This window comes from Hippocampus zosterae, chromosome 13 (genome assembly GCF_025434085.1).
Source record: "Hippocampus zosterae strain Florida chromosome 13, ASM2543408v3, whole genome shotgun sequence".
In the NCBI taxonomy this organism is placed as follows: Eukaryota; Metazoa; Chordata; class Actinopteri; order Syngnathiformes; family Syngnathidae; genus Hippocampus; species Hippocampus zosterae.
Window position 1 is genome coordinate 5,643,299 of NC_067463.1, and position 27,736 is coordinate 5,671,034.

A 27,736-nucleotide genomic window follows, 5' to 3' on the forward strand; every position below is an offset into this window, starting at 1 on the left:
GGCAAAGTCAACTGCAGTTGAGATTGATATTGATATTGATTGATATCTTTGGCACTTTGGCAGCAAAAAACAAGGACAGAAGCTTCATGGGGAAATGTGAGCCAGGCAGCATTAACAACGACACAACAGATTTGTTTTGTGCCAGCCTAAAAAACACAAGCTTCTAGCATTCCTTATTTTCGACCTCATGTGAAAAGAAAAAAAACAGTGTGAGTACACCCCTCACGTTTTTGTAACCCTTACATTTTTTATGGAATAACACTGAAGAAATTAGAATTTTCTCCAATAAAGTCAGTGTACAGTTTATGTCACAGATGCTAGCTTGCGCTGAGCAAATGTAAGTTAGCCAGTCAAAATCCTTAAAGAAGAGGGTGCTGGCCACTTGTCTGGTTGCCTGGGGGTTTAGCCGAGCATGTTTGAAGCCCGAGTGAGGCCAGACACTCTCAAGATCGCCATAAAATTGTTATTACGGAGTAAATTGACTCAAATAACTTAATACATATCCATTACAGGCGCAACTGCCGGCAACTGAAGCGTCCAACTTGGGCCCAATTAGCCATTTTCTCCACTGGGTAACATGTGACTCATTAGTGTTATAAGGTCTCATGTGTGAATTTGACACAACTGTGTTAACGGTGGTGTTAGCACTCTCACAGTCTCTCATTCTCATCAATTGAAGTTCACGTGCTAGCTGTTCAAGCAATTGGGGTTACGTTTGACCTGGCAGTTTAAGAGTACACCTCACGTCAAATTACTCTCTGGCAGTTGTATTGCATGACAGTGGTCAGGTTGAGGGTCAGAGCTAGGACAGCAGCGCTTCAGCCAGCCGTTCTTGGCTTATGTCAGTTTGATGGAGGCTACGGAGCAGTGGGGTGGTATGTTCCGCTACAACCCTCTGCCCCTACGCTCCAGCGCTATAATTAATATGTTGTCGTATCAAAGTTGAAGTGTTTGCCTCGGAAATGTCCCGTACCCGACACCCGCCCCTTATTAAACAGCTGACCTCCAAGCAGCTGAAGGTTGCTTGGCAAACTTGGCTCGCCACCCGAGCGAAAACATCTGCTTTCCTCACGGGCGCGACTGCCGCGGACCCCCACAGACCCCCCCGCACCTCAGCTGGCCGCCGCGGCCCCGGCGAGAGAGAGCCTTTCCGCTGTCCTCGCGCGATGACCCCGACATTTATAACGCGGCTAAACCTCGAGACCAGAATTGGGGCCCTCTCCATCAATGGAGCACCAGCGCGGTCACTCGACCGCTGAGAGGGAGCGCTCCTGTCTTGTTAGCCCCTCTTCATGGCCTGTTGACAGGAATGGAGGGAAGGGGTGGAAGGTGGTGATAGGAAGAGGAGGGAGTTCTCTGGGCATCTGCGCAGCTCCCATAAAGTGGCGACGGTTGGAACTCTGACAGAAGCATCTGTCATCCTCTCGCCTTCATACACTCACCTGCTGTCCGAGGGCCCGACCGGTGCCGTCTTCCCCTTTTGCTCGCCTGCCCCGCTTTCTCTCGCCTCCTCCCTTCTCATGAGAAGCACTTGGACGCCTCCTTTGGAAAATCTCACACATTGCAACCTTTCCCATCTTTTAATCCACTGTCACCTCAGTTCTACGACTTTGCCGCACATGGACAAAATTGTCGTTGGTTCAAGAAATGAAATCCCACGACGGTCCAAATCCAAACAAAAGACAAAAATGGTTTACATTTCACGATGATGAAATAATACTGCAGTGGAACGTGGCGGTAAGTATCAGAGGTATTGGTATTGGTTATGATCTGGGCCTGACAATCTTTGTCTTGGTTATGTTCTTGGGCTAGCGAACAGGATCCAGCTTTGCCATCACATTGTCTTCATATGAACCATCGTTCTATTTGCATGATTCAATCTAGATTACTTTGCTACGAAAGTGTGAGATTTGGACGCAAGTGTGTATATTTGTCACATGATAAGAATAACCCCCTTGCAGATGGTGCGGGACGCTTGCCTCGGCCTCTCGTGATGTACACCAGCAATTAGGCCTCCATCCTGCGTGTTGTTTAAAGACAATGAAGGATGCCGGTGATACTTGAAGGACGCCTGTCTCGGAGCCACGCGCGCCCCCGGTGAGGGGAGACGAGGAGGCCATGACGGGGTTCCGGAAGGTCCAGAAATAATACCGTGGCAGCCCCCCTTCCGCCCAGCCTGCTAGGTGAGAGACCTTCCGTGTTGGAGCCCAGCCAGCTTGGTGGGGGTCCTGCTCAAACAAGGGGATGACAAGTGTGTACGACGCGTATGACTGAACGCGTATCCTTCACCCCGACAGACGAGGCGTTGGCACAACATCCCGGCCCACTCTGTCTCTGAGGGTCTCGCAAAAAAGCTTTCATTTGTTCAAGCTTCTTTGCCACGACCTCACTCTCACGCTGAGAAGCTACTTTTTCCACTTCTCCCGGGTTGGCCGCTGCCCTCTGGCCATCATGCCAATAAGAGCGTTCATTTGATGAGGAAATGTCAAAAGTTGACAGAACACCTGCTGATTTTTTTTTTACAAGGAGTCTGTCCAAATTCAGTTGATAAAGTCCTCAACCTAAATTGTTCCCCAGGCTTTGAACAGTCTTCACATTCATATTCTAACATTCTTACAGCACATTTCACCTCAGAATTCTTTGGCAATGTTGAGATTTCACTGTACCCTCCTCAGATTTGGAGACATCAATAGCTGACAAAGCACCTCGTGTTGAACAGAGACATTTTTATCTTATGAGGGTCTGGTCACGGGCGGCCCGGTAGTCCAGTGGTTAGCACGTCGGCTTCACAGTGCAGAGGTACCGGGTTCGATTCCAGCTCCGGCCTCCCTGTGTGGAGTTTGCATGTTCTCCCCGGGCCTGCGTGGGTTTTCTCCGGGTGCTCCGGTTTCCTCCCACATTCCAAAAACATGCGTGGCAGGCTGATTGAACACTCTAAATTGTCCCTAGGTGTGAGTGTGAGTGCGATTGGTTGTTCGTCTCTGTGTGCCCTGCGATTGGCTGGCAACTGATTCAGGGTGTCCCCCGCCTACTGCCCGAAGACGGCTGGGATGGGCTCCAGCACCCCCCGCGACCCTGGTGAGGATCAAGCGGTTTGGAAAATGGATGGATGGATGGATGGGTCTGGTCACCTTCTGAAACGTCGTCGACCTAAATATTAACAGAAATCAAAAATCAGTGATGCAGAACCAGTGAAGCAATCCTCTGTTGAAGGGCACCTTTCCCGGACTTGAATGAGCGATGGCGTCCTTGAGTCGGTGTGTGTGTTGAATGTGTGTGCGTGCGAGGCCATGTGTGTGTGTGTGTGTGTGTGTGTGTGTGTCATGCACATGGATTGGCATCTTTCCCCATTTTACTGCTGGCAAGTCTTCAGCGTGTTCCGGAGAAGCCACTGGAGAATGATGAAGCAGTCACAAGACAGGTCAGTGTGTTCATTAACACCACAGCAAAATTGCCTGATAAATTCATTGCATACTTAAAGCTTGCGAACTCAACTCAACTCAACTCAACTGTATTTATAGGGGACAAGCTAAAGCTAGAACGAATGTTGGTTAGATGCAAAAGTCACACAAATACTGAAGAAAACCTTTTTTTAAATTTGTTTCTTTAAATTATGAATCTTGAACTGCATTGGTCCAATCCATCTCTTTATCCCACCCACTATCACAAACCCATTACAGAAAACAATCAATAAAATATTTTTTAAAACAGCGCATCTGTGCCACTTACACCATCTCAAGTAGTTCAGAATCAGTATTCATCTGTGACATGAAAAAAAACATTAAAAAATATAAAAGAAATAAAATACATCATACCCATTCAATTCAATTTGTGCTGACTGAAAATGTAATTTTGGCCTGACCAACCAACCAGAGGATGGAAAAATGGAAATCGAGGGCGTGCCTGCAATGACGAAATTTAAAAGAGATAAATAGATGGAAAATAGTTACATACATATTGCAACATCAGAGAGACCTCCGCTTCACTTTTATAGGCGAGTACTGTACGTGGAATTCGTCTTTTTACCACGTGAGGTCACTACATCGCTTCGTCGTATGAATGCAATACGATGGATGTAATTCGGCACCAAGCAAAGGAGAAATGAGGACAATTGACGTAACACAAGGTAAAGTGTTGTATGTGCTATGTGCCTGGTATCATAACCACACTCCCAATGTTTCTCACGAAACGAGCCGTATCAAAATCGGCGGGGAATTCAATGAATCATGGTTAATTTATTGGAGTCAAACAGTGAATGGAATGGATGGTCGTGGATACCCGGTGCAAATATGGCGGTTAATTGTGACATCATAATATCTTCATCTTCCGAGCCGCTTGATCCTCACTAGGGTCGCGGGGGGTGCTGGAGCCTATCCCAGCTGTCTTCGGGCAGCAGGCGGGGGACACCCTGAATTGGTTGCCAGCCAATCACAGGGCACACAGAGACGAACAACCAGCCACGCTCACACTCACACCTAGGGACAATTTAGAGTGTTCAATCAGCCTGCCATGCATGTTTTTGGAATGTGGGAGGAAACCGGAGCACCCGGAGAAAACCCACGCAGGCCCGGGGAGAACATGCAAACTCCACACAGGGAGGCCGGAGCTGGAATCGAACACGGTACCTCTGCACTGTGAAGCCGACGTGCTAACCACTGGACTACCGGGCCGCCCACATCATAATAGTATGGCGTATACATGTGTCTAGGCAACGATAGCTATCACAACGTCTATCAACTACTTGTAATGGGGGGTTCATGTTTTATCATTTGTATTTATGCGCGTGAAATAAGTAATTCGTGTTAAACAACCAAACAAATTTGTATTTCAGTTTTTCTACAATATGAGGTTTATTCACTATGGTTCAAAACACTCATTATTAATCTCAGGATCTATTTGTCAAATTACTCCACTCACTCCCGTGATGTACGTCGTAGTGGTACTGTCCGGTGACGTCAAACGCGGGAGGGGAAAACGTGGTTCGGATTGTGTGCGGAAAAGGAGCTTTTGATTCGGGAGGAAAAGGTTACACCACAACGACTGTCAGGTAAACAACCAACTTGTAATTAATGTTATAATATTCTCCACGCGGCACCGTGATCGGCAGGCACAGTTTTTTTGTCGCGGCGACAGCATTAGTATCGAAAAGCCAACTGCTAGTTAACTGCTAGCGTGGTTGTTGACGTACGATGCTACGACACACGCGATGGCTGCTAATTATTTTATTCATATTAATTCATGTTGTGTAAATATAATCAGTGTTGTATTTTGAATGCCCAGCGTGTGTGAATGAATGGTGAAAGATGGTGGCGCTCAGGAGGAGGGGCACCCTCATGTTGTCATGTGCTGTCAATATTTGTAGTGGAATGACTGGAAGCTTCATGTTTCGCTCATGTTTTTCAATAGAAATGGCCCGAGACTGGAAGCCCGGTGATCTGATTTTTGCCAAAATGAAAGGCTATCCCCACTGGCCAGCCAGAGTAAGTATGCAAAAATGACACAACTGAATAGAGTACCTGTCAGGGGTTGGGCCTTTCCAAGAAAATTCAGTTTTGAGTTCATCCCTTGGTCTATATCCTACGCTTTGTTTTGCAAACCAAAATTTGAGATATGAACAAGGCTTTGAGGCACTTGTGATGTAATTTTCAGTTGACGGCATGTGGCAGTGCAAGGCAATATGAAACGTTCCTACTTCAAGAACAGACTACACCAATACAGAAAAAAAGTACCTATAAAACACCTCCAGGTGACAATCTTGCTCTGCAGTCTGCACTCACACCTCATTGCATTCTTCCTCATTCAAGTCTTCACAACTGTCACCATTTCTCCCTTTACTACTATCATATAGGGGTTAACTTAATGACTCAGAGGAATGTTTGAATGTTACTTAAAACAAGGGTCTATGATGGCGGCGGTAATAAATTCGCTTCCTGTCTTCATCCCGCTGACAGATAGATGAAGTCCCAGATGGTGCCGTGAAGCCGTCCAACATCAAGTTACCCATCTTCTTCTTTGGCACCCATGAAACGTGAGTGACGAGACATTTGCAACTCGTTGATACAGCTCTTCATCTGCTAAATTGGGGCGGTTAAAAAGTGACTCTGGATCATCGCGCACCGCAGCCGAGCATACTGTGTGCGTAGAAAGTCAGTGTGGCAGTTGTTATTGTGTAAATTAGCCCCACTGTGAGGTAAATGTGGCACGGAAGTGCAGAACTACTCACTCACAGATATTTTTGAAGATGGGCTGGTAATTTAATACACCCGATCTTCCCCACAGTGCCTTTCTTGGCCCCAAAGACATCTTTCCGTACCAACCCAACAAGGAGAAGTATGCCAAACCAAACAAGAGGAAGGGCTTCAACGAAGGACTATGGGAAATTGAGAACAACCCTAAAGTGGAGCTGACGGCACCCAAAGTTTGCATCCTGCATTGTGGGCAAAACCTATTCATAAAAATTACATTCCTCTGCATCTCACGTTATTTTCTTGTCTTCCTATAGCCAATTCATCCTGAATCTTCATCCGAGAAGGATTCAGATGCTGGCCTAGAGGGCGAGGATGAGGCGGGCGACAAGGAAGCCAAGTCGTCCAAAGTAAGTGTTTTTGGGGTTGTTGTTTTTTTTTAAACTAAACTTTGGGATTGTGCTCAGAGCCTATCCCAGCTGTCTTCGGGCAGTAGACGAGGGACACCCTGAACCGGTCGCCAGCCAATCGCAGGGCACACAGAGAAGAACAACCATCCGCGCTCACACTCACACCTAGGGACAATTTACTCCAAATGAAGTTCCGCAACTCAAGAAGGCTTTTCTTGACCTTTTTGCAGTCACAAAAACATCATTTGTACAGTTACGAATTTAGATGCATGTACCAGTTTCCTTTCTTTCCCTTCCAATAAGTTCGGTTTGCTGCGTTTATGGTTATCGGCACACATTTCATCTTTGGTGCCACTGGTACCCTTACCCTAAATCACGCACCAAAAAAATATTTAGGTTCCAGGAAGCGAGGGTGAGGAGGTGGAGGAGGACGACGATGACGACGATGACGATGAGGAAGGCTCTGTGATCACTGAGCAGGGCCCTCAGAAACAGGATGTACGTACTTTGCATGCTGGGAGATGTCGAGTTGATGCGGGTGCATGGTTTGTTTTTAATTGATGTTTATATTAAGTGTCTCAGCAAAACGCCGTGTTGTATCAAAATTAAAATACAAATCTGTTTGATGTCTGTGCTCTTGAGGCATCATTGTGCTAATTGATATAATTTCCTGTATGGCTTCTTCTCCGGCTTCGGAGTCCCTGCTTCCTGGTTTGTATCCTGCGCAAGAAAGTTTCAACAATTCCTACACTGCGTGTTTCACTTGTACTTTTTTATTTTTTTTCATGTGAACATTTTCAATGGGCTTTGCCTTATCTCACCACGAGATGTTGCTGTAGTGCCAGATATTTAAAAAAAAAAAGTATTGTAAATTGGCTTGATGTCTTCAATGTGAAAAGTTTTTGCTTTATTTCACAACATTAACAGATCGAATGCATTTCAAATTGGAATTTTAGCTGTTAACTGACTCAAAATCTCACTTTACAGGACTCGGTCCAGCCGGAGGCGCCTAAACCCAAGAGGGGACGAAAAAGAAAGGTCCGCTTTTAGTCACGACGTCTCTGGGAGTTTCAAGGACACGCGACATCATATTTGAAAGAGATTGAACGATTCATATAATTGTTTTGATTCAGAATGAGGGGCAGCAGGACGCTGAGGCAGGGGAAGCTCCCCCAGCCAGTCCAGTCAGTCCTGCGGGCAAGTTGAAATATTCTTTGCCATCCTATAATATTCCCTCACGAAGTAACAATAACTCATAATGGATGTGTTTGTCAGGTGGGGAGGTCCCCAAAAGACGAGGAAGGAAGCCCAAAAGTGAAAAGTTACTTCTGCTGCACCATCAAGACCGGCCAGGCTCAGGAAGTGAAATGTAAACACGCACACAGACACCCAGTTGTCACAAAACATTTTAAAAAAAATCTAATCAAATAATCATAATAATAATCATCACTCTGGCCTTCCTCGCGCCTCAGAGACACGGCAGAGTCCGATAAAAAAAGGAAGAGGTCAGCGGAGGACAAGTCCAAGAGCTGCGAGGAGGACAAGCCAAGGAAGGAAGACATCAAGATGAACGACGGTGAGGGGAAAGAGCCTGAGGCCAAGAAAAAAAAGCAGTCCAAAGACGGGAACTCCTCGGGTGCCTCGGATGATGACGAGGTAAGTGTTGTCACCGGGCAACATGTACCGAGGGTACAAAAAGTCTACACACCCCTGTTCAAATGCCAGGTTTGAGTGATATCAACAAATGATTGAAACACTTTTTGAGATCGTAACCGAGGTCATGTAATTGCATAAATGTGCACACCCTCTTAGAGCTAGGATGTGACTGTGTTTCAAATTAAGCAATCACCTTAATTCAAGCCGATGTTAAATTGGAGTCAACGCACACCTGCCACCATTTCTATTTCTCTCTCTCTCTATTTCCACTGTAGATAAAAAAAAAACATTCAGACTCACATTGACGCCGATGGACCATTTGCAATTTTCAATAGGCCGTACTATGTTTCTGGAGAAGTGCTAACTACAGTTTTTTGTTGTTTTTGTTTTTTTTTTAACTTAGAAAATCAAAAGCAAGAAAAAACATCAGAACGCCGACACAGACAAGGATGGACGGCGGCGGAAAGAGGAGTAAGCCCTCATATTATTGCTACAAAAAAAAGTATCCCATTGCAAAAGCGCTCCGAGATAAGTATTCACACTCATGCTATATTGGATCACAAACATTTCAGTGCAATGCCCAAATTTCATCCCTGACCAGAGTGTCCTTGTTGTATGGTGGTCCGGACATATCAGTTACACATACGATTTGCCTCGCAGCGTAAGCACAAGAAGACACGCTCAGTTACCGCCGTGCTGACAGTGTAAGACAGTGATTGTTGATTTTATTTTAATTTTTACCTTGTACAATATCTAATTTTAGTTAGTGATAGATGGTGGAACATTCCGACTTATGTAACGACTACCGGTTACGTGTACAGTATTTCCGAAAAAGAAGCCAAGTGCTCACTGGGAAATTAACCTAAAAGTACACACGGAACACCACATAGCTTCCGTCTGATAAAAGCCTGCTAGCTTAATGCTAACACATCATGTAAAATGTTATATGTGGGCTAATGGAATTAGCATCAGCATTTTAGTCTTAAATTTGCTTTTGGGAAGGTGGTTATTTTGTGTCATTTCTCATGTGAAACTGTAACTACCTTGTTGTTGTTGTTGTTACTTCCCCGAACAGATCAAGCAAAGATGACCCCAAGAAAACTGAAGAGCGGTCCGGGGCTAAGAAAAAGGGTGAGATCACCAAGAGTTTGAACCTCTTGAAGCAGTGTGTTTTCCGTTTCCTTAATTCCCTGGATCAATGAGGGGGATAAAAAAAAACCATGCTAATGCAGCAAAACCCGTTGCAGGACACCAAGTCGCACCATGAAATAAAAGTGATTTAAAAACCTTTGAATGTCTTATTTCCCTGGTAAACGCGTCCCACTTGTTTTTGGAAATCCATTCAAGCGGGCCTCTTCCTTCACAGAAATATCCACGGATGCAAAGCTCCAACGTCTGCACAGCGAAATCAAGATTTCCCTGAAGATAGACAACCCTGTGAGTTCTTTCCCTGTTTTTTTTGTTTTTGTTTTGTTTTTTTAATTTTGTGGAAATAAGTGTATCACTTGCGAGGTGTCACACGGCCAATTTTTTTTTAAACACGATTTCATGAAGACTGTTTGTCAATTGTTCATCTCCCCATGAATGTTATTCTGTCACCATCAATGAATCCCGTTGTTTGCGTGGAATCGGTTGCTTATCAGTCAACTTTTGTATCAAGTAAGCTCAATGGTGTACGCTGGCTATGCAACTATTTTGCTGTCTAAAGAAGCACATCATGATAGCAATTCAAATCCTACATCAGCGCAGACCTCCGCTGAGGGAACTCCTCCAGGAGTTCAGAACATTCCGTGAGTGGGATTCTCCCATCACATTGGGCTTGATGAAGTATAACAATGCGCGTATTTGAACGTATTTTTAAAGGACGTGAAGAAGTGCCTGGATGCCCTGGATGAGATCGGCACCCTCCAGGTGACTACTCAGCACCTGCAGAAGCAGAGCGAACTGATCGCCACGCTGAAGAAGGCAAGACGCACTGCCCGGCAAAAACTGCGGTCCCGACTTGCTGCGTCACATTTCCTGTGGTCCAGATCCGTAGGTTTAAAGCCAGCCAGGACGTGATGGACAAAGCCACCATGTTGTACAACAAGTTCAAGACCATGTTCCTGGTGGGCGAGGGCGAGTGCATGCTCAGCAAGGTCCTGAACAGGTCCTTGGCCGAGCAGCGGCAGCACGAGGAGGCCAAGAAGGGAACGCTGCGGAAAGCGGAGCAAGTGCAAGAAAATAACACGGCCGCAGGTAGTCGTCAGCCATTTGAAAAATGGAAATGAATCTGTAGCTGTCGCGTTCTGTAGGCGTAAAAAGCAGGATGGGAGAGGATTGAGAAATTGACGAATCTCTGGAGCAAAAATGAAGTGTATCTTGACATACTTTCTGTATTCACTGAACCAATTCCAAATACCGACAAAATGGTACCTCCCGAGTAAACCAGCTTCGTTTGTCACCGTGTCGTCGTACGAGTGGCAGAGCAGCTTGTCAGCAACGAAAAAGATGTAATAACACAAACATTGTAAATGGCAAATTTACTGGTCGCCAGTCGATGAAACATTTATTTGCACTGCCTCAATGTTTTTCTAGCAGGAATAATCTTTCATTCTCTTACCCTCCTATTGGCATCACCAAAAAAATACAAAGAAAGAAGAAGCATCGGCAGCACTTGTGGAGTGCTGACGCTTCACTCTGCCACATTTTACGTACATTGTCACGCATCATTTCATTTTGGTGCGATCAAAGGGTTGAGTTTTTTTTTTTCACTTTATGAAACCAAAGAATACGCATCGCCTCCAGCCCATACTCATGAAACATTAATGGGAACATCCCGAGATCTTGGGGAGGGAGTTAGTGCATCATTAACCACCTAGAAAGAGGAGGACATGATAACTGTGCGCACAGACTAATTCATTGATCCATATGATTAGTTATGAATGTGGTGAAAGCGGAAAGAATGTATACAAACCTCACAATGTCCACCTTTGTGTGGTTATATAATCGTTTCTCATGAGCACTTTGAAACAGTGCTTCCTGCCTTCGTCACATCCCGGCCAAAATTACTGTAATGCACTTTACTTTGGAGTCAGCAAATCCTCCATGAGGCGTCTCCAGTTGGTCCAGAATGCTGCTGCTCGCCTCTTGACTGAGGGAGCACATAACCCCCACTCTGGCATCCCTTCAATGGCTCCCTCTACATTTTAGAGTTCTTTTTAAGATCCTGTTATTTGTTTTCAAATCTTCCGCCTTACCTCTGTAAGCTCATCCGCCACTACACACCTGCCCGGTGCCTCAGGTCTGCTGTTCAGACTTTATAAGAAGTACCAAGAACTAAGCGGAGGCCCCGAGGGGATCGAGCCTTTTCGGTTGCTGGTCCCTCGCTTTGGAAGGACCTCCCACTGAACATTCAACAAGCCCCCTCGCTGCCCATCTTTAAAATGTTGTCTCAAAAGTCATTTGTATTCTTTGGATTTTGACTCGAGCATGATTCTGACTTGATTTTTAGTTTTGGCTGTTTTTGTGCTTTCGACCGTCTTCGTTCTTCATTTATTGTTTTAGTGTTTATTGTTCCATATATGATACTTGCTCCGTGTACAGCACTTTGTAGACAAAATTGGTTGTTTTTAAAGTGCTCTAGAAATACAGTTGAGTTAAGTTGGGAATGGCATAACCCTTTGAGGGACAGCGGTTACTACGGTGGACATCTTATCATGTTATCGGGTTCCAGTTTATCATTATTGGTGCCTGAACGAGTGAATGTGAGGACGCAGTACAGTCAAAAATGAAAAGCCTCGTCACTCGAGGGTCTCACCACCACCACAAAGTACCGTCAACATCCGTTGCGACCCGACTAGTCACGCAGCATCCTGAGAACCGCATCCCTTTCTGCTCACAGGAGCTCGTGAGAAAGAGATAGCGGGGTTGGAGGACACGCTTGAGCGGCTTCCGGGAACCGGATGAATACTTTGCTTACGTGAAAAGGTTCCTTTTTCAAGCAAAGGGCGCGCAAAATTGGAATTATCTGCCCAAAGTCTTGCTGCGGTTTTCTTTTTGGGACGTCTGAACTTGTGTGTGCTTTCACCATGTAGACAAGGCAGGCGATGGAGATCAGAGCACCGTGGAAAACAAGCAGGAGCCATGTGAGGATCCCTCGGCGAGGGAGAACCACAGGTAGCCTTATAAGAATTAAAAAAAAAAAGTACCCCGTTTTCTCACAAAGAAATTCATAGTCTGCTGTGTTTATACAATACAATACATGCTGATTTATATAGCGCTTTCACAACAGCGGCAGCTGTAACAAAGCGCTTAACAAAACAGGTAACAAAATAAAATAATAAACACAACACATAACATAAAACACGGACAGTCATGCAGTCCTAACCACTTTTCCGTCACATGCTTTGTTGTTTGAAGCAGTTTGAGATGAAAGAGGAGAGAATCAAAGTGTCCTTTAACCAGTGGATCAGAGACGTCATGCTCAAAATGTGCACACGTCGGCTACAAGCTAAGTTTCAAAGTCAACAAGAAGCTGTAGCATCCATTGACGAAAAAAGAGATTGGTTCACTTCTCCTGTCCCATGGAAATCCATTTCAATTCCAAGCGGCGACTCACGGTTCCAAATACGCATCGGCGCTCTGCGCCAACGCTCCTCTCTCCTCATCCTCAACTTCAGCGGCCATCCATCCAGCCGCACCAACGCCGACTGTCCAACAGCGCTGACATAGCCACTGAACAAATCGGGGTTGTGAAAAATGCTGCCCATTTCTACCGCAAAAAACACAAGCGCCCCAGGTCTGTCCAGCACCGACAGTCAATGGCGCCGACATTCCTCCCAATCAAAATCTGTGCTGGTTACAGGCGTGCTGCCGAGAAGGCGCAACCACCAAGCACAGATACTGCTCCTTTGACAAATGTCGTGGCCAAAAAGCGCTGAAAACAGTCCATATCAGGTCCACACAATGAAACAACAAACAACATGTGACAAAACAAAAGACAAAAACAGCAAAAAAGAACAAAAAAGCCCCGCCACACATTTTGGTAATGTGGGTGTCCCATTCTGAACACAACAGACACTACTGTATATGCAAAAGGAGTGTGTACTGTCGATATGAGACAAGGAAGAAAGTTGAGCCTGTTTGATCATCCAACACCACCACATTTTTGTCCAATGTCTTTTTAGTGCTTCTTAAAGCCAGAAAGTTGCCATTTGAAATGGTTTCAGCTTTTTTTTGCGTCATCACTTCTCTTTTCTGTTGAGGTTCAGTAGCCTTCATATCGGGTTGAGAAAGTATCATATTATGTCATATTATCAGAGCTTTATCAAAACTGTACAGTATCTGATAGATTTTTTTAAGCAAATGTACAAATTCAGTAGGTATTTCCCTGCAAGAAACGAACTTGTTTGAACCATTCTTCCAACAGCGCTCCCGTTGCTGCGGAGGCCTCCACCTGACTATTCGCCCCGCTCCCTCGAGGTCTTCACACTGGGGTGTCACACCCGTCTTGTTGCTTGCAACTTTAACTGGTTTCCACGTTAACGACCATTCTCGTCGACGTTGCTGCTTCAAGTTATCGATCCTTCGGTAGTGGTAGTAGTAGAAGACAACATAGTTTGTCAGCTTTTACGGTTACCGCAGTTAAGCAAAAAAAAAAGAGCCGCTTCATTTCAAACTGTTTTTTCAGAAGTGATTTCTTCTTTTAAACATGTGTAAATAAGAGTTATTTTTGTGCCTTTTGGTTTGATACGTTTCAGCGTCAAATAATAAAGTAGTGCACAGTACGACCCGGTGAGCTGTGAGTGATATCACATTTCATTGACCTTCGAGTAAATAAAGGTGACTCTGAGCCAGAACTCAAGGCTCTTTTATTTGCCTGTCCTAACAAAAATCCCACAAAGACATGTCAGCAATGTTGGAAATGATGAATGAATCTCAGTCAACAGCCTTTCAAAGTCTGAACTTTATTATGCGTCTCTTATAAAATATAAACAGAATGTACAAAACAGGAAGTCGACCTGTCACAAAAACTATAAACATGCGTCAACACGACAGCATCAGTTGAAAGCGCCGCGGTCGATGTAGGGGTAAGCCTGGAAGTCTCCCAACTTGTTGCCATCGGCGTCGTAGTGCAGCATGCGGAAGCACTTGTCGCAAAACACACAAGGGTGACTCGGGGCGAACTGGTCGCCGGTGGTGCACCACCTGTCGAAAAACAGCAGGTGGGATGTCACGGCTGGAATATTTTTTTTTTTTAAACTATTAACTGTTAAAATATCCACTAAATAACTGCAATGAATGTCACAGGACTTTTATTTCAATATTCATTTTGGGCCGCAGTTTGTATTCACAGCGCACCTGGCGATGAAAGTGTAGCAAACGGCACATTTCTGCGTGGCGATCCGGTGTTTGTGAGTTAGCAGCGGGTAAAACTTCCGGTCCAGGCAGTCATCCTTGTGCGTCAGCCTACAAACAGACCACCCAAAAAATATATATATATATATAGACAAACATTTCATTGGCTTGCAAATGTCAGCAGATTCGCCTTCAGAAGGGCGTACTTGCGCACGTGCGTACGCATCCGAGACACGGTCATTTGAAGCGCCTGGGTGAAGAGCTTCGTGAAACAAACCGCTTTTCATCTCGCCCATGACTGCGGAGGTTCCCGAGTGCGTCACATCCTCGGAGACAAGGGTGGCCGCAAGATGATTTGGTTCGTGGAGGCACAACGGTGGAGTTCATTCATTTCCAGTGGGCATGTGACTCGATTTATTTCCGCCTCCCAACACAAGCTTTCGACTTAGTCACGGTCGGCTCACTGCCGGAGACCGAAGGTTCGGTCGTGAAGAACTAAACGACCATGTTTTAATTACCTCCCCCAAGGAGGGTTTTTTTATGTCTCCTAGCAAGATGATTCAAGCTAAACAATGATACATGTGTGTTGGTCTTATAGGCGAGGCACACAGGAAAATGATGAATTAGAATGAAAACCTGTTTATCTATTTCAATTAGTGTTAGCGTGCATAAATCAGATGACAACAATGTAGAAAACAACTCCCGTGGTATTATCGCTTCAACTTTTCACATTTCATGAAACAATGACATGTAAGCGGATTGCACCTCTTAAGCACTGAACTTATCTAAGCTTGACACCATATAAGTCAATAAAATCTAGACGTATGGAAATAAATTAAGCCTACTGATTGACTGAAATGAAGCTGAGGTTTCTTTCCTCGTCCCCCAAAACTGAAGCTGTTGCAATTTGAAAACACTAATAATGTCACTGACTGTCTTTTTATGAAGCACAATATTATCAAGTGCCATTTTTTTTTCATAAAAAATGAAAATCAAAATGCTAGGTGGTACCTGAAACAGATTACCGGTAATTGGATTTAAGCGTGGCCATGCAACAGATTGCACCACGATAGTCAGCATTTTAACTGCTTTGCATTAAAACATCATTGAATCAATTGCATTTTTTCCTTTTTTGGGGGGGATTACTGCCAACCTTGTTCATCTATGAATTCCTATGGCATCATTCACAGTCAACAGAGAGTAACCATAATTCCCAATTAAAATTGAAAATGAACTACCGTGGCACACACAAAGAAAAAAACACTGATCGAACCTCTGCTGTTCTGAAGATGAAGCTGAAAAGCACACCGCATCCAAAATTCTCTCGCTACTTAGGAATATGTGACCTTTAAACTCTGCAACTTTGCATAAGACAGGGCGCTTGCACCGATGGAAAAAAAAAAAACAATCACTGCAGGCTAACAAAGATTGGTAACGAGATGAATGGCAGCCATTTTTGTTTCAACTATCGCTCATCCTCAATAGTGAATGTCGACAAAGTAGAGAAACAACTTGTTAGTTCCAAATTTCCCGAATCAGGGGCTCTCTTTTGTTTTACCTGACATCCGTGATGATGACGACATGCTCGCAGTCGCCCTGGTGACAGTAGAGGTACGGGAAGCCCACTTTCACCTGCAGATCCAACAGCTTGGTGTCCTCCATCTTGGCCTGGGTGTACGGGGGGAAGTTGTTGGCCTTGGCCCATGTGATTGTGGTCCTGCAAATGATTAGAAAACAATCAATCACAGCTTTGTGCTGATAATGACACCATTTCCAAAATGGCTGACAGGAAGCGGATACGTTTCAATTTTTTTTTTTTTTGAAAAACAAGTATTTTAAATACACACTGCGGATATTTCTGGGGAAAAAATTGAGCACGGCTCGTTACTTTTGGACTGCTCCCCCCAGCCCCCTGTCAGTTTATTTGTGAAATGCGGGTCCACTGTGAAGCACATTGAGTTGTCTGAGTAATGAAATGTGCTCTATAAATAAAGCTACCTTGTCTTGCCAACTTTGGGCAAAAAAAAAAAAAAACATTGAAAAAAATAGACCGTTAATGTCTTTGTAAGGGAACAAATTTAAAAAAAACCCTCAGCATGTTATAGTATCTCATCCACTGTATATCGCGTTACACAACGTCCGTCACAGGAGTACACCTATTTTCAGTGAAGTCATAAAAAGTGCAATGTTCTGCTCACCCAACATGTGATTATTTTTACACTTTGTTGCATCACCATCTGGGCCGTACTCGCTTTATGTAATCGGCTGATTCGCCCCACAAGGCTCTCTCTGAGAATTCCTCCCTGAATTCACAGACATGCACAAACTCTTATCGGTAACTCGGGTCCTGAATAATGGACTCAAACTCACTGGCTGATGTCGCGGCATTCCGGGTAGCGCATGTCGTTGTAGAACACCCCTTCAAAGAAAAAGAAAGCCGACTTGTAGTGGTCCTGGAACATGACAAAACCTCTGCATTACAAAAAAAAAAAAAACATACGACACGAGGGAGGGCCGGGGGTCGGCGATGATGATTGGCGCTCACTTTGCTGACGAAGTCCGGCGCCATGTCGGGCGCGTTGCTGAACTCGCCGCACATTTGCAGGTCGCTGGCGCAGCAAATGGCATCCCGCAGTTCCGTCAGCCTTTGGGAGCCCATCAGCAGCAGCGTCATGTGGGGTCGGACGTAGCAAAACTGCGAGTAAAATTGGGGCAGAATGTTGACTTTGCAGTCGTATTTTCATAACTGGGAAACTTTGATTTTAGCCAACACTTTCTTCTTTAATCCTTTCGTGCACCCTGTAACCTGATAACACGATAGGCCGTCCACTGTCGTAACCTCTGTCCCTGAAAGGGTCAACCAACATCTGTTCAAGTCCCGTGAGCTTTCATGTCGGGTTTCCTGCGCACCTTTTCGAAAGTAGCCGGATAGTAGACGTTGATGGTGAGAATGACATCTCCTTCGGAGACCATACTTTCCACGGCCTCTGGTTTCATCATAACGGCGAGACGCTCCTGGGAAAACAAAAAGAAAAAAAAAAAACCCCGAACGCTATACAGCAACTGTGAGGAGTTGGCTCAGGGTCGGCGTCAACTCGCCTGCTCATCTGCGTAGAGGTCGTGTCTGTTTTTGCTGATTTTTAGAGAGGACTTGTAATCTTGCTTCTTTTTCCTTTCGCTGTTGAGACAAAATCACGAGGTTGTGGATTTCGACGTCTGGTGATAGATGAAATCAAAGCGAAGGAAAATTCATACACGAGAGTTTTCAAGGTGGGGTCTTCGGGTACAACTTCCGGATCAGGCTCCTGGTCCTCCGGATGGCAACGAAGTGACGCAATGCTGTTTGATCGTTAAAATAACATGACAGATAGATAAAACCAGACAGGAAAACAGAGCTCATGTCTACTTCCTGACTGTATCAAATGTCATAGAGATATATGGGATCTGACTATATCCTAACTTCAACTCATCGCATTTGTCTAATTGCAACTTCCAAGGTGCTCGCGCCTTTATTTACATGCTAGCAACTCCCACCAGAAATTCCTATTTAATTTGCCACTTGTTTTTACCTTTATGTACTCTAACCATTTACAGCATTTGTGTACAATAACAGTCTCCTGATTTATTACAGATACATTTATACCATAACCTCGTATCCTAAAATACATGCCATGAAATGTATTGTTCGGGAAACTAAATTGATGGGTAGATCCTAAAGTTGGGGACACGAGCGCTACATGCTCTTGCGCAGTAGGTGGCGGTATACAACTAAACGTTGCTAGCAATCGGCCAATAATTGAAAGACGATCAAGTACGTCATAATTAAGAAAGATGAGATAAGTCCAGGTGTGATGAAAGTTATTTCTACTTCTTGAAAGCATTGCGTGCGATGTTGGTCCCGTCCTCTTCCTGACTACACTTGATGTAAAATGTTTATGTCGACTCCTTAAGCAGGTCTGACTGGTCCCGTCTTTTTCTTGACTTGTACGACACCGCTTTTGATGCATCCGCTGCGATAAAAAGTACCTGCAGACTTCTTTGAGCTCCCGCATCACGTCCACGCTGACTCCCATCTCCTGAGCAAAGTTAGCGTGAAACGCGTCTTCGTCCTCGACACTGTAAGAGTAATCGCAAGGCTTCAGTCTACTCAGCCACTCTTTCCTGAATGAGTCTATGTGAAACTTTTTAGTATTCGCGTTGCCGAATTCGTATTCTGGGATATTTGGATCGGGGTCCGACGTTGGTGCTGAAGCCGCCATATTTACTAGAAAGATGGAAGAATATGACGCGCTGTGAATTGTGGGTAATGTAGTACCAGTTCAGCAAAAAAAATCCTAAAAAATTTTTAGGAATGTTTCCAGTTTAGCTGGTAATATTGCAAATATTATGAGCGGTCCAGAAGTATTCGTCGTTGTTTACCACACTGACTGAAATTCGGGCTTTTCGTTGTTTGACCAAGCTGACTGAAATTCGGCATTTTTACCCGACTCCTATCGAGTCGAGCAGTTTTATTTTGCATTTTGTATAACGTTCTTTGTATTCAGTTTATAATACTGAATACGAGATATGATATGCAGGACTTCTGACTTGAAACGACGCCGCGCAGGAGATTGTGGGTAATGTAGTAGCATTTGAGCACACTCATTGAAGCTGCGTGCCAACAACGGCGCTAAATGTCAGCTCATTCAACCCGCTCCCCAGTCCTCGAACTTTATTGAAGCGCATGAAATGCAAACAAATGCGCGTTGTTATATTCCAACCCAACGGCACAACACTTAATCCAGTCTGTTTTTTTTTATATAATTTTAAACCCAAATAATGGAGAACGACTGCAGGGGTTGGCTCCACGAATGCTCCTTACAGTGAAACAAATGTGTTCCCCAGACATTCATTTGCTCTTTTAGCAATTTGGTTGCCATTTTAAACATCCTGAAATCACAATGTCAAATCCTAATTGCAATTTCACAGAACAACGCTGCCTGGATAAGATGCTTTGTAGATGGGGAAACAAACAAACGGATTGTGTGTCTCCACTCACAGTGATGCCGTGTGTATGTGTGATATCAGGAGATACGAGAGTGGGCTGGCTCTAGTAACCTTAGTAAAGTATAAATGTCATGGGACTCCCTAATGAACACGTATTTTCCAAGTGGAGGTGAAGATCTACAAACGGAGCTGCAAAGAAGCTTGTCTTCATCGAGAGGCGTACAGGAAAAGTGTTTATTCTTTCAAATGGAGTTCGAAGACTACTCCCAGCAGAAGGTTGGTGGTTGCTACTAATTGCTGTTAACGCCATTTTTGGGGGTCAAAAAGTGTAGCTTTTCCGTTTCTTTCTTCTAGGTGGACAAACCGTGTTCTGGAAATGTATTGTAAGTTATCTCAATCATTTTACTGTCTTTTTTTAATTTTTAATTTGTAAATTGTCACTACGGTACTCGCCACTATACAAGCAGCAAAATTCCTTCGACGGAAACGGGCGACGTCCATTTGCAGTATGCTATCCAGCCACAAGAGGGGGCCAAGTACACCATGAATCACATTTTCTTATTAAAATTCTTTCCGTTTTGACACTTGAACCTTTTTCTGGTTGTAATTTTAGTGCCACTGCATATAGGGTAATAATAATAAAAGTGCATGCAGCTTTAGTCGCTCTGTTTTAACCTCATTACATGTTTGTACTGCTATACAAGTTGCCTTACTTTTGCACTTTCATAAACTTGTCATGGTGAGTCCTGTGGTGTCATTTTTGGTACTTCTCTCAATTTCCCCTTGATTGTGTAAAATGTATGCTCCTTAGGGTTTACATTGAGTTTGGCTTATTTAAAACTTTCACTACTTCTTGCTCCTGATCATTTCCTCATTTGTTTTGGCAGAGTTATATTGTATGGTGAAGGATCAGCATGTTTACGTGCTTTTATAAGTCTTAAATTTGCTTCATTTTGTTTCTCGTCTTGGCATCTTTATCAGTGAAGATTAGCGAGCCCGAAGCTTTAAGAAGAATCCATGTGAACTTTAGCCATGCCGAGATTGTGGGTTTCAGATCACAAGCAGATGCTTTCTTTCTGCATGCCATCAAATTACTTTGACAAAGGTTCCACTTCGTCTCGTTGGTCCTTAAAATTTTGCCCAGAATTAACAGGCTCCTCTTTGTACTTTTCGGCGAATCGCTTTCCCTGGCCTCTTTGACTGTAGCATCTGTAGTCATCTACATGAGCTTCGGTCCCGTTGCTGTGGATGGTTTTGCAGGTGTTTTGGAGTCTTTCCAATGTCTTGCTGGTGTTTTCCAAAAATGTCTTCTCTGTACCCATCCCCAGAGAACCCGCAATGGATTTAGAGACCGCACTGCAGGAATGCTCCAACGCCCTTTATCTCTTTCTAAACAACAGGTTTGCAGATGCCTTGGCACTTTTAGAACCCTGGTAAGTCCCTCTTGACAGTCCCCACACGTTTTCACGCCAATGCGCCCCCCCCCCCCCCACACACACACACGCAAAATGCGATACCAGCTTTTTGAATTGACCACAGGAGGAGCCAGAGCATGTACCACGCGATGGGCTACAGCAGCATGCTGGTGATGCAGGCGGGCATGACTTTTGACCCGAAGGACATGAACGCTGCTATGGAGTCGCTGAGTGATGCCCTGCTGACGTGCCAGAGGTGTGGCCGTCGCCATTGGTCGGAAGCATGACGTGCTTGAAATACGGCATTAAAATGTGTTTTTCTTATTTTTCGCCTTTTCCAATTTTAGGTTTCGAAAGAAAACAGGAATTATGGAGACTCTGGTCAATCTTTGGCAAAGACAATCACCTGAAAGCCTAACGGAAGGTGACATGCCAGTAAAGTGAATTCTCTGTAACGAAAAAAAACATGCTAGGTTTATTCAATTGTTGCTGTTGGGCTTGTTTTTATTCAAAACAAAATCATACGTTTGGGAAAGCCCATAAATTTGTTTTTTTGAAGTAAAATTACGTTTTTTCCCCCAAATCCTGGGTTAGCTTTGCTTAAAATTAAATTGTCTTTGATCGTTCCCAAAGTACATACCTCAGGTTCTTTGATGTTTCCAAAAAACATTAGCGTACGTTAGATAAGTTTAAGATTCTAAATAGACTTAGTTATTTACAAAAAAGTGCAGCATTTTGGTTTGTCAACGTTTACATGAGCACATATGATCAGTTTTGTCTAAATCGTCTTTGTTCAAGTAAACGCATACGCTAGGTTTACGGAAGTTTACGACAATGCATGTTTGGTTCCCTGAGGAGGCGACAGTATCTTTGATGTTTACGAAAACAAAATTGTCTTCGAGGCTCACGAGAGGTGTAAAACTTCCTTTTTTCGCTGTAGACAAACGAGTGAAGTCTGTTGAACTTGATTATCTTTGTTTAAAAATTGCATGAGTTAGTTTCGTTAAACTCTCAATTGTGTTGAATGTTTATGAAATACGCATGATTGATTTGGACAATACTAAATCATCTTTTAGTCAATTTGCTAATATATTTTTTTTAATTGCATGACAGCCTCGTTGGACTCAAATTTTTCTTTTTGTTTCCAAAACCACATAAGTTGGTTAAACTCCTAAATGGGAGGTTGATTTTGATCATTCACGAAATCCGCATTAATGAAAACGCATACATGAGGTTATTTGAATTACGATTACGTTTTTATGAAATCGCACACTCAATTGGTTGACGAATTTTCTTTGGCGTTAACAAAACCTTTGTTCACGTTTTGCGCGCAGAGGAGATGCACGCCGAGCTCTGCTACGCCGAAGTGCTGCTGCAGAAGGCGGCGCTCACCTTCCTTGACGAGAGCATCATCGGTTTCATCAAAGGAGGCATGAGGATCCGAAACAGCTATCAGATTTTCAAGTAAGCGGGACGCGGATGTTGGCATTTGCATGGAGACCGTTTTTTTAAATGTTTGTCTTGTTTTCATTTCTGAAAAATGCTGTGTTGTGTGTACGCGCAGGGAGTGTCAGGCCATGGTTCACGGCAATGCAGAAATGGAGACGAGCGGCACGCATATTCACTTTAAGGGCGGTGTCAGTATGGGCATCGGGTCTTTTAATCTGGTGCGAGCCCTCGCAAATCAACAATATGCCATTCACACGGAAACATAACAATATTTTTTTTTAACAGATGCTATCTCTGCTACCAGCTAGAATCCTCAAAATGATGGAGTTTTTGGGTTTTTCCGGGGACAGGGTAAGTCCCCGCCGCTCAATATGTGTACATACGCATCTCATTAAAAGTTCGGAATGTTTGGCTTTTCTGTGAAATTTCAAGATGAACCTAATTTTCACCTTTATAGATGAATTAAACTTTCTCAACTTTTGAATGTACATTTTCTTTCTTTGTATTTTTTTAAAAAATACAATTCCACAGGAGTTGGGTTTGTCTGAGTTGCGAGCGGGCGCCTCCAGCGACAGTCTGCGCTCTATTCTCAGCACTTTGACACTGCTCATGTTTCATCTCTACATCTCAGTCATTCTGGGTAAAAAGCGGCATTTGTTTGACCTCTAAATTCAAACATTATTTTAAAAAAGTTTTTTTCAAGCATTCTCTCCTCCACCCACAGGTTCTGGCGACGTGGACTTAACTGAGGCAGAGGCTCTGCTGGAGCCTTATGCTAAAAGGTTCCCAAATGTAAGCTGTTAAACCTCCTCTGACATCATATAGAACACCTAATGACGCACAGCGTTTAATCCTGTACTCAAAAATGACATTTGTCAATTCTTAAATGAGTAGCAACTTCTTCGAGTGCTGAAAATCAGTCCCATGACTGCTGTATAATCGAATTTTGATGTTCATGTTTGTGAAAACGAAAAATAATTTCCACTGGCTTTTTCGAAATCCCACACTAGGTACTCTGAAGACACAAAATGGCTATTTTAGTCAACCCTTTATGTGAAGTTAGCTACAGACTAAATTGTCTTTGATGCTGTCGAAAATGCATACTTCAGGTTCTGTCACGTCTGTCTTCAATGTTTAAAAAAAAAAAGCATGATTTTCAACGTCTTCATTTTATCTACAGGGAGCCCTCATGCTTTTCTACGTCGCAAGAATTGCCCTGCTCAAAGGAAACATCACATTTGTAAGGGATTCCCGCAGCGTTGGTGTCTTCGCGGCGCCGCTTGCTTTGCTGACCTGTCGCATTTTGTCTACCCTAGGCTCAGGAAAAGTTCCAGGCTTGCATCGCCGCTCAGCAGGAGTGGCGGCAGATTCACCACCTGTGCTATTGGGAGCTCATGTGGGCCCACTCCTTTGAACAGAATTGGCGGGAAGCATACCATTATGCCGATCTGCTCTGCAAGGAGAGCAAATGGTCACAGGTGACAACTGAAACTTATCACTTATTAGAATAAGCAATACATTTGACTTTGGAATCAATTTGTGACACGTTGGTGCCAAGGAGCAATGTCGAAGTGAATTGAGAAGCTTTCCGTCGATGTGGTGCTTAATTTTTAACAACAGTACATGTTGCTACCATCGTGTTTACTTAACTCATTGGTTGTTGTTATTTTTAAAAAGTCTGTTTGGGTCATTGAAAAGAAAATGGTGTTTAATCTCCATGAAAATACAACTTGAGGTTTGTTTGGACTCTAATTGTATTCGTCTGAGACAAATTAACTTTGGAGGTGTGCTAAAGGCTGGTTGCCATCTTTTTGTTACATTCTGTAACAATTCTAAATTGTTATTCTTATTCTTTGCTCATAGGCTGTCTACGTGTTCCAGAAGGCATCCATACTGAGCATGCTCCCCGATGAAGAAGTCAAGAAAATGGGTGAAAATGTGGTGGACTTGTTCAGGTATGAAAAAAAAAAAAAAAGAGACGGCAGAATTTACATGATCGGGATTTTTGGAGCAGATCGGCGAGTTAAACGATAACCGATCAATAGATGGACCAATCTATTTAAACAACTTGTATACTGACTGACCTTTTTTTTTTTTTTTACTTCACCAACATGCCCTCAAAAAACTAAATTCTTTTAAAAAATATTGAAAAAGAAAAACTTGATTATGAACAATGGCAGCACAGAACGATAGTTTGCTGTCATCACTCAATGTTGCTGATCTAGTCAATGTAGTCTTTGATCAGTCGGCAAATGATGACATGACAACCGACCATATTTTTTTTTTTTTCGCATAAAAGCTGATCCGGTTAATCATATGTGTGAAAATTCTATTTTGCATCTGGACCACATGTAACGAAACGAGTGTGCTTTACAGAGAGGTTGACGGTCTGAGGCTGAAGCTTGCCGGAAAGTCCATCCCAACTGAGAAGTTTGTCGCCAAGAAGGCTCAACGCTATGTCTCGCCCAAGCCCGTCAAACTGGTCGTCCCGGCTCTGGTCAGGACTCTTCCGTATGATTCGCCGACTTACACGCACAATAGTTTGACAAATGTCGTCTGTTTTACGGCCGGCAGGAAATGATGTACGTGTGGAACGGCTTCACCATTGTTGGCAAAAGAGCCGACTTGACGGAAAACATTTTGGCTACGTTGGACAGAGCGGAGGAGGAGCTCAAGTATAATTCAAGTGAGGGGAAAGAAAGAAAGCGGCGGTGAAGAAAGAGCTGTTTATCCCTAAAATATAACACAGTGTTCATCGTGCGCAGACCCGTCAGACTACCACCTGGATGACCAGTGTGTGGTTCAGTTGCTCAAGGGCTTGTGTCTGAGGCAGTTGGGGCAGCTCGACCAGGCTGAGGTCTGTTTCAATCGCGTCTTATCCAGGTGAGATCTACATTGGGTTCACCCACAGCACCACATGTCTAAAAATACAAAGGTCTGAAAAATACAATACAAAGGAAATTTGACCGCCTCTCACACCACGTCAAACCAGTCTTGTCACAGCCAACTAGTGGAATACACATAAGTCTTCATATTAAATAACTACCAAATGTTAGGTTTTGATGGTTCCTTGATTTAATTTAAATTTGACCCCTTGTCAAACCCCTCTAGTCACCGCCATCATGTGGAATACACATGAAACTTCATGTTGACTAACTACCAAATGTTAAATTAAATGAAGGGCCCATTAAAACTTAAGTTTGACCACCTGTCAAACCCATCAAGTCACACAGGCATGGAGAATCCATTAAAGGAGAATCGAACGGGCCTGTTGCATGCGCTTTTGACACACGGCTCAACATGCATCAATACTAATAATAAAAAAGATGAAATGTTCTCTATGTGTCACATGCCAAACCAGTCTGGCCAGATCCACAATTTAATATGTAAAAATGATAATTAAGCTTTAAAAAAAAGGGGTTGGGGGCGTTCAAAGTAAATTATTTTTCTGTCATGTCAAACCCGTAGAGTCACATCGTGGATATTCCAATAAGACATGCACAACATGGGACATTTGCACACAGCTCAACATGTAAGAAAAATGAAACATTTCAAAGAACAAAACCTGTCTCGTCACATCATATCTATTTTATACTATACTGTGACAACTTCGGTACCCGTTTCATAATGTACGGTCACTGGCTAGACGGGGGAGGCGGTGATTTCATTCGAATCTGGTATTTCCTCATAAAATTAAAAGTTCAACACTGCGACGCTCATTCCGATGTCAAATTGCTGTTTCGTCCCAGCGAAAGTGACCTGAAGCACAGCAACTACCTGGTGCCATTTACCATGTACGAGATGGGCCTGCTGTACAAGCAGAGGGGCGACATCGAAAAGGCCATCTGTGTGCTTGAAAGTGCCAAGTAAGTAGCTCCTAAAAAAAGCAAAAAATGATTTTTCCTGGAAGAAAAGTGCTCGAACAAGGGACTGCAACTTGCAGGATGGACTACAAAGAATACAGCATGGAGTCGCGGCTACACTTCCGCATCCACGCCGTGCTCAACAGCATGGGCTCCTTTGCGGCCAAGATGAGTCCTTCCCAGATGCCGGCGTGAGCGCTTCCACGAGCGTTCCAACCGGATTTCCAGGACATTTTACGACGCAGCTTTGTACTGTAAATGCGTCACCCTGTGGCTTCTGTAATTTTGTATTTATTCTGTAGAAGCATATATATACAGCATTGTTACATATATGCTTTTCCCCCACTTTTTTATGTGGCGCATGTTTGTGCGTAGGTGCTAAAATATTGTGTCGCAACCTGTTGAGAGTGGGCAGGGCCGTTTCTTCACTCAACTGCAGATGGGGCAGGTCGATATATATGATCATCACGGTCTGGATGTTTATTCATGCGCATTTTGGGAATATCTTTTAAAAAGCGCGGTCTCCAGATAATGTTGAAGTTACATGAGCTGAGAGGCAGTTTAAAGGCTTCTCGAGGTGCTACTTTTTGGGTGAGCGAAGGTGTTCAAATGGGCTCAGCAGTTATACTGTGTGGAGCAAGATAAATGGTATCTCTGAAATTTAATTTTTCACCAGTTGCATCCTGTTTACTGTCCTGGTGAGAAAAGTGAGGCATCTATTTGGGGAAAGGTGTTTATTAAATTTGGGGTTGGGGAAAGCACTATTTGTGGGGAAAGAAAGTTGTACTCTCGTCCTTATGGGTGTGATGTCTTGTAAATGGCTGATTGTCCTTTTTTTCCTCAAGATGAAATTATCGTAGTAAATGTGCTGAATAAACCTTAACAAACAGAAGTGTGTGGATGTTTTTTAAAAAAAATTAGGGCTATGGTGATTTTCATTCAGCGTCAAGCCTCCCTTCCTCCAAATTCAATCAAATGAGAATCTGAATGTAGAACAATTAGTGTTTCAAAGCCTTCAATGAGTCCATACACATATTTTGTATTTAAAAAAAACGTTCATGGCATACTGCCACAAAACAAAAAAAATTGACAATGCGTACTTATTCTTTCTTATTCTTATTCATCCCATGGCCTAAGAGGCCGTCGGGGTGCCATGGTGGAGGTCTGGGCAGTCAGGGATCTCCAGCACTCTCGGTCCTTAGCTGTTCGTAGCAGGGTCTGGAAGCTGCAGTTAGTCCATTCCTTAATGTTGTCCATCCAGCCCTTTCTCTGTCTGCCTCTTATCCGTTTCCCTTCCACTGTCCCCTGTAGGATGGTTTTGGTACTGCATCCATTATATTAACGGATTACACAGGTCAATTGCACTTTTTGCAGTCTACTATAGTTGAAAACACATCGAACATATAGTGACAGGCAGTCACAGACTTGTATAA

General features: G+C 43.8%; 3 protein-coding genes across 6 annotated transcripts; 2 read left to right on the forward strand and 1 right to left on the reverse strand.

Moving 5' to 3' along the window:
• The first annotated feature begins 4,907 nt into the window (after positions 1-4,907).
• On the forward strand, positions 4,908-14,030 carry psip1a (PC4 and SFRS1 interacting protein 1a). The gene is made up of 17 exons (XM_052084491.1): positions 4,908-5,047; positions 5,407-5,480; positions 5,952-6,028; positions 6,280-6,418; positions 6,503-6,595; positions 6,992-7,093; positions 7,583-7,633; positions 7,729-7,792; positions 7,871-7,964; positions 8,068-8,251; positions 8,655-8,722; positions 9,327-9,382; positions 9,618-9,688; positions 10,115-10,216; positions 10,282-10,489; positions 12,328-12,409; positions 13,662-14,030. The coding sequence occupies exons 2-17, from the start codon at positions 5,409-5,411 to the stop codon at positions 13,690-13,692; spliced, it is 1,494 nt and encodes a 497-aa protein (XP_051940451.1). The 5' UTR covers positions 4,908-5,047; positions 5,407-5,408; the 3' UTR covers positions 13,693-14,030.
• Positions 14,031-14,182: 152 nt separating this feature from the next.
• On the reverse strand, positions 14,183-18,880 carry snapc3 (small nuclear RNA activating complex, polypeptide 3). Its single transcript, XM_052084527.1, has 9 exons — positions 18,617-18,880; positions 17,846-17,929; positions 17,690-17,768; positions 17,501-17,605; positions 17,136-17,285; positions 16,961-17,043; positions 16,149-16,307; positions 14,594-14,701; positions 14,183-14,440 (listed from the first exon to the last, which is right to left on the reverse strand). The coding sequence occupies exons 1-9, from the start codon at positions 18,847-18,849 to the stop codon at positions 14,293-14,295; spliced, it is 1,149 nt and encodes a 382-aa protein (XP_051940487.1). The 5' UTR covers positions 18,850-18,880; the 3' UTR covers positions 14,183-14,292.
• LOC127613439 (tetratricopeptide repeat protein 39B-like) lies at positions 18,585-27,190 on the forward strand. Of its 4 annotated transcripts, none has more exons than XM_052084473.1 (20): positions 18,585-18,708; positions 19,741-19,852; positions 19,931-19,959; positions 20,041-20,112; positions 20,905-21,009; positions 21,116-21,247; positions 21,339-21,415; positions 22,326-22,455; positions 22,556-22,658; positions 22,726-22,791; positions 22,972-23,080; positions 23,165-23,232; positions 23,621-23,680; positions 23,757-23,918; positions 24,304-24,395; positions 24,817-24,937; positions 25,015-25,126; positions 25,206-25,323; positions 26,190-26,306; positions 26,384-27,190. In XM_052084473.1, exons 2-20 carry the CDS (start codon positions 19,823-19,825, stop codon positions 26,496-26,498), a joined length of 1,818 nt encoding a protein of 605 aa, XP_051940433.1. In that variant the 5' UTR covers positions 18,585-18,708; positions 19,741-19,822; the 3' UTR covers positions 26,499-27,190. The 4 variants fall into 4 exon arrangements, with proteins under 4 accessions (XP_051940433.1, XP_051940430.1, XP_051940431.1 ...); XM_052084470.1 differs by having other exon boundaries at positions 18,593-18,708; positions 19,658-19,852; XM_052084471.1 differs by having other exon boundaries at positions 18,593-18,708; positions 19,658-19,852; positions 20,044-20,112.
• The last annotated feature ends 546 nt before the right edge of the window (positions 27,191-27,736 follow it).

Coding starts and splice junctions, on each gene's coding strand:
- psip1a (XM_052084491.1), top strand. CDS start 5,409: ATGGCCCGAGACTGGAAGCCCGGTGATCTGATTTTTGCCAAAATGAAA. Junction 7,634..7,728: donor AGAGGGGACGAAAAAGAAAG/GTCCGCTTTTAG, acceptor GTTTTGATTCAG/AATGAGGGGCAGCAGGACGC. Junction 12,410..13,661: donor TCGGCGAGGGAGAACCACAG/GTAGCCTTATAA, acceptor TTCTTCCAACAG/CGCTCCCGTTGCTGCGGAGG.
- snapc3 (XM_052084527.1), bottom strand. CDS start 18,849: ATGGCGGCTTCAGCACCAACGTCGGACCCCGATCCAAATATCCCAGAA. Junction 17,930..18,616: donor GAGCTCAAAGAAGTCTGCAG/GTACTTTTTATC, acceptor ACGATCAAACAG/CATTGCGTCACTTCGTTGCC. Junction 17,286..17,500: donor ATCCGGCTACTTTCGAAAAG/GTGCGCAGGAAA, acceptor TTTTACTCGCAG/TTTTGCTACGTCCGACCCCA.
- LOC127613439 (XM_052084470.1), top strand. CDS start 19,703: ATGTCATGGGACTCCCTAATGAACACGTATTTTCCAAGTGGAGGTGAA. Junction 23,081..23,164: donor CTACATCTCAGTCATTCTGG/GTAAAAAGCGGC, acceptor CTCCACCCACAG/GTTCTGGCGACGTGGACTTA. Junction 25,127..25,205: donor GGAGCTCAAGTATAATTCAA/GTGAGGGGAAAG, acceptor CATCGTGCGCAG/ACCCGTCAGACTACCACCTG.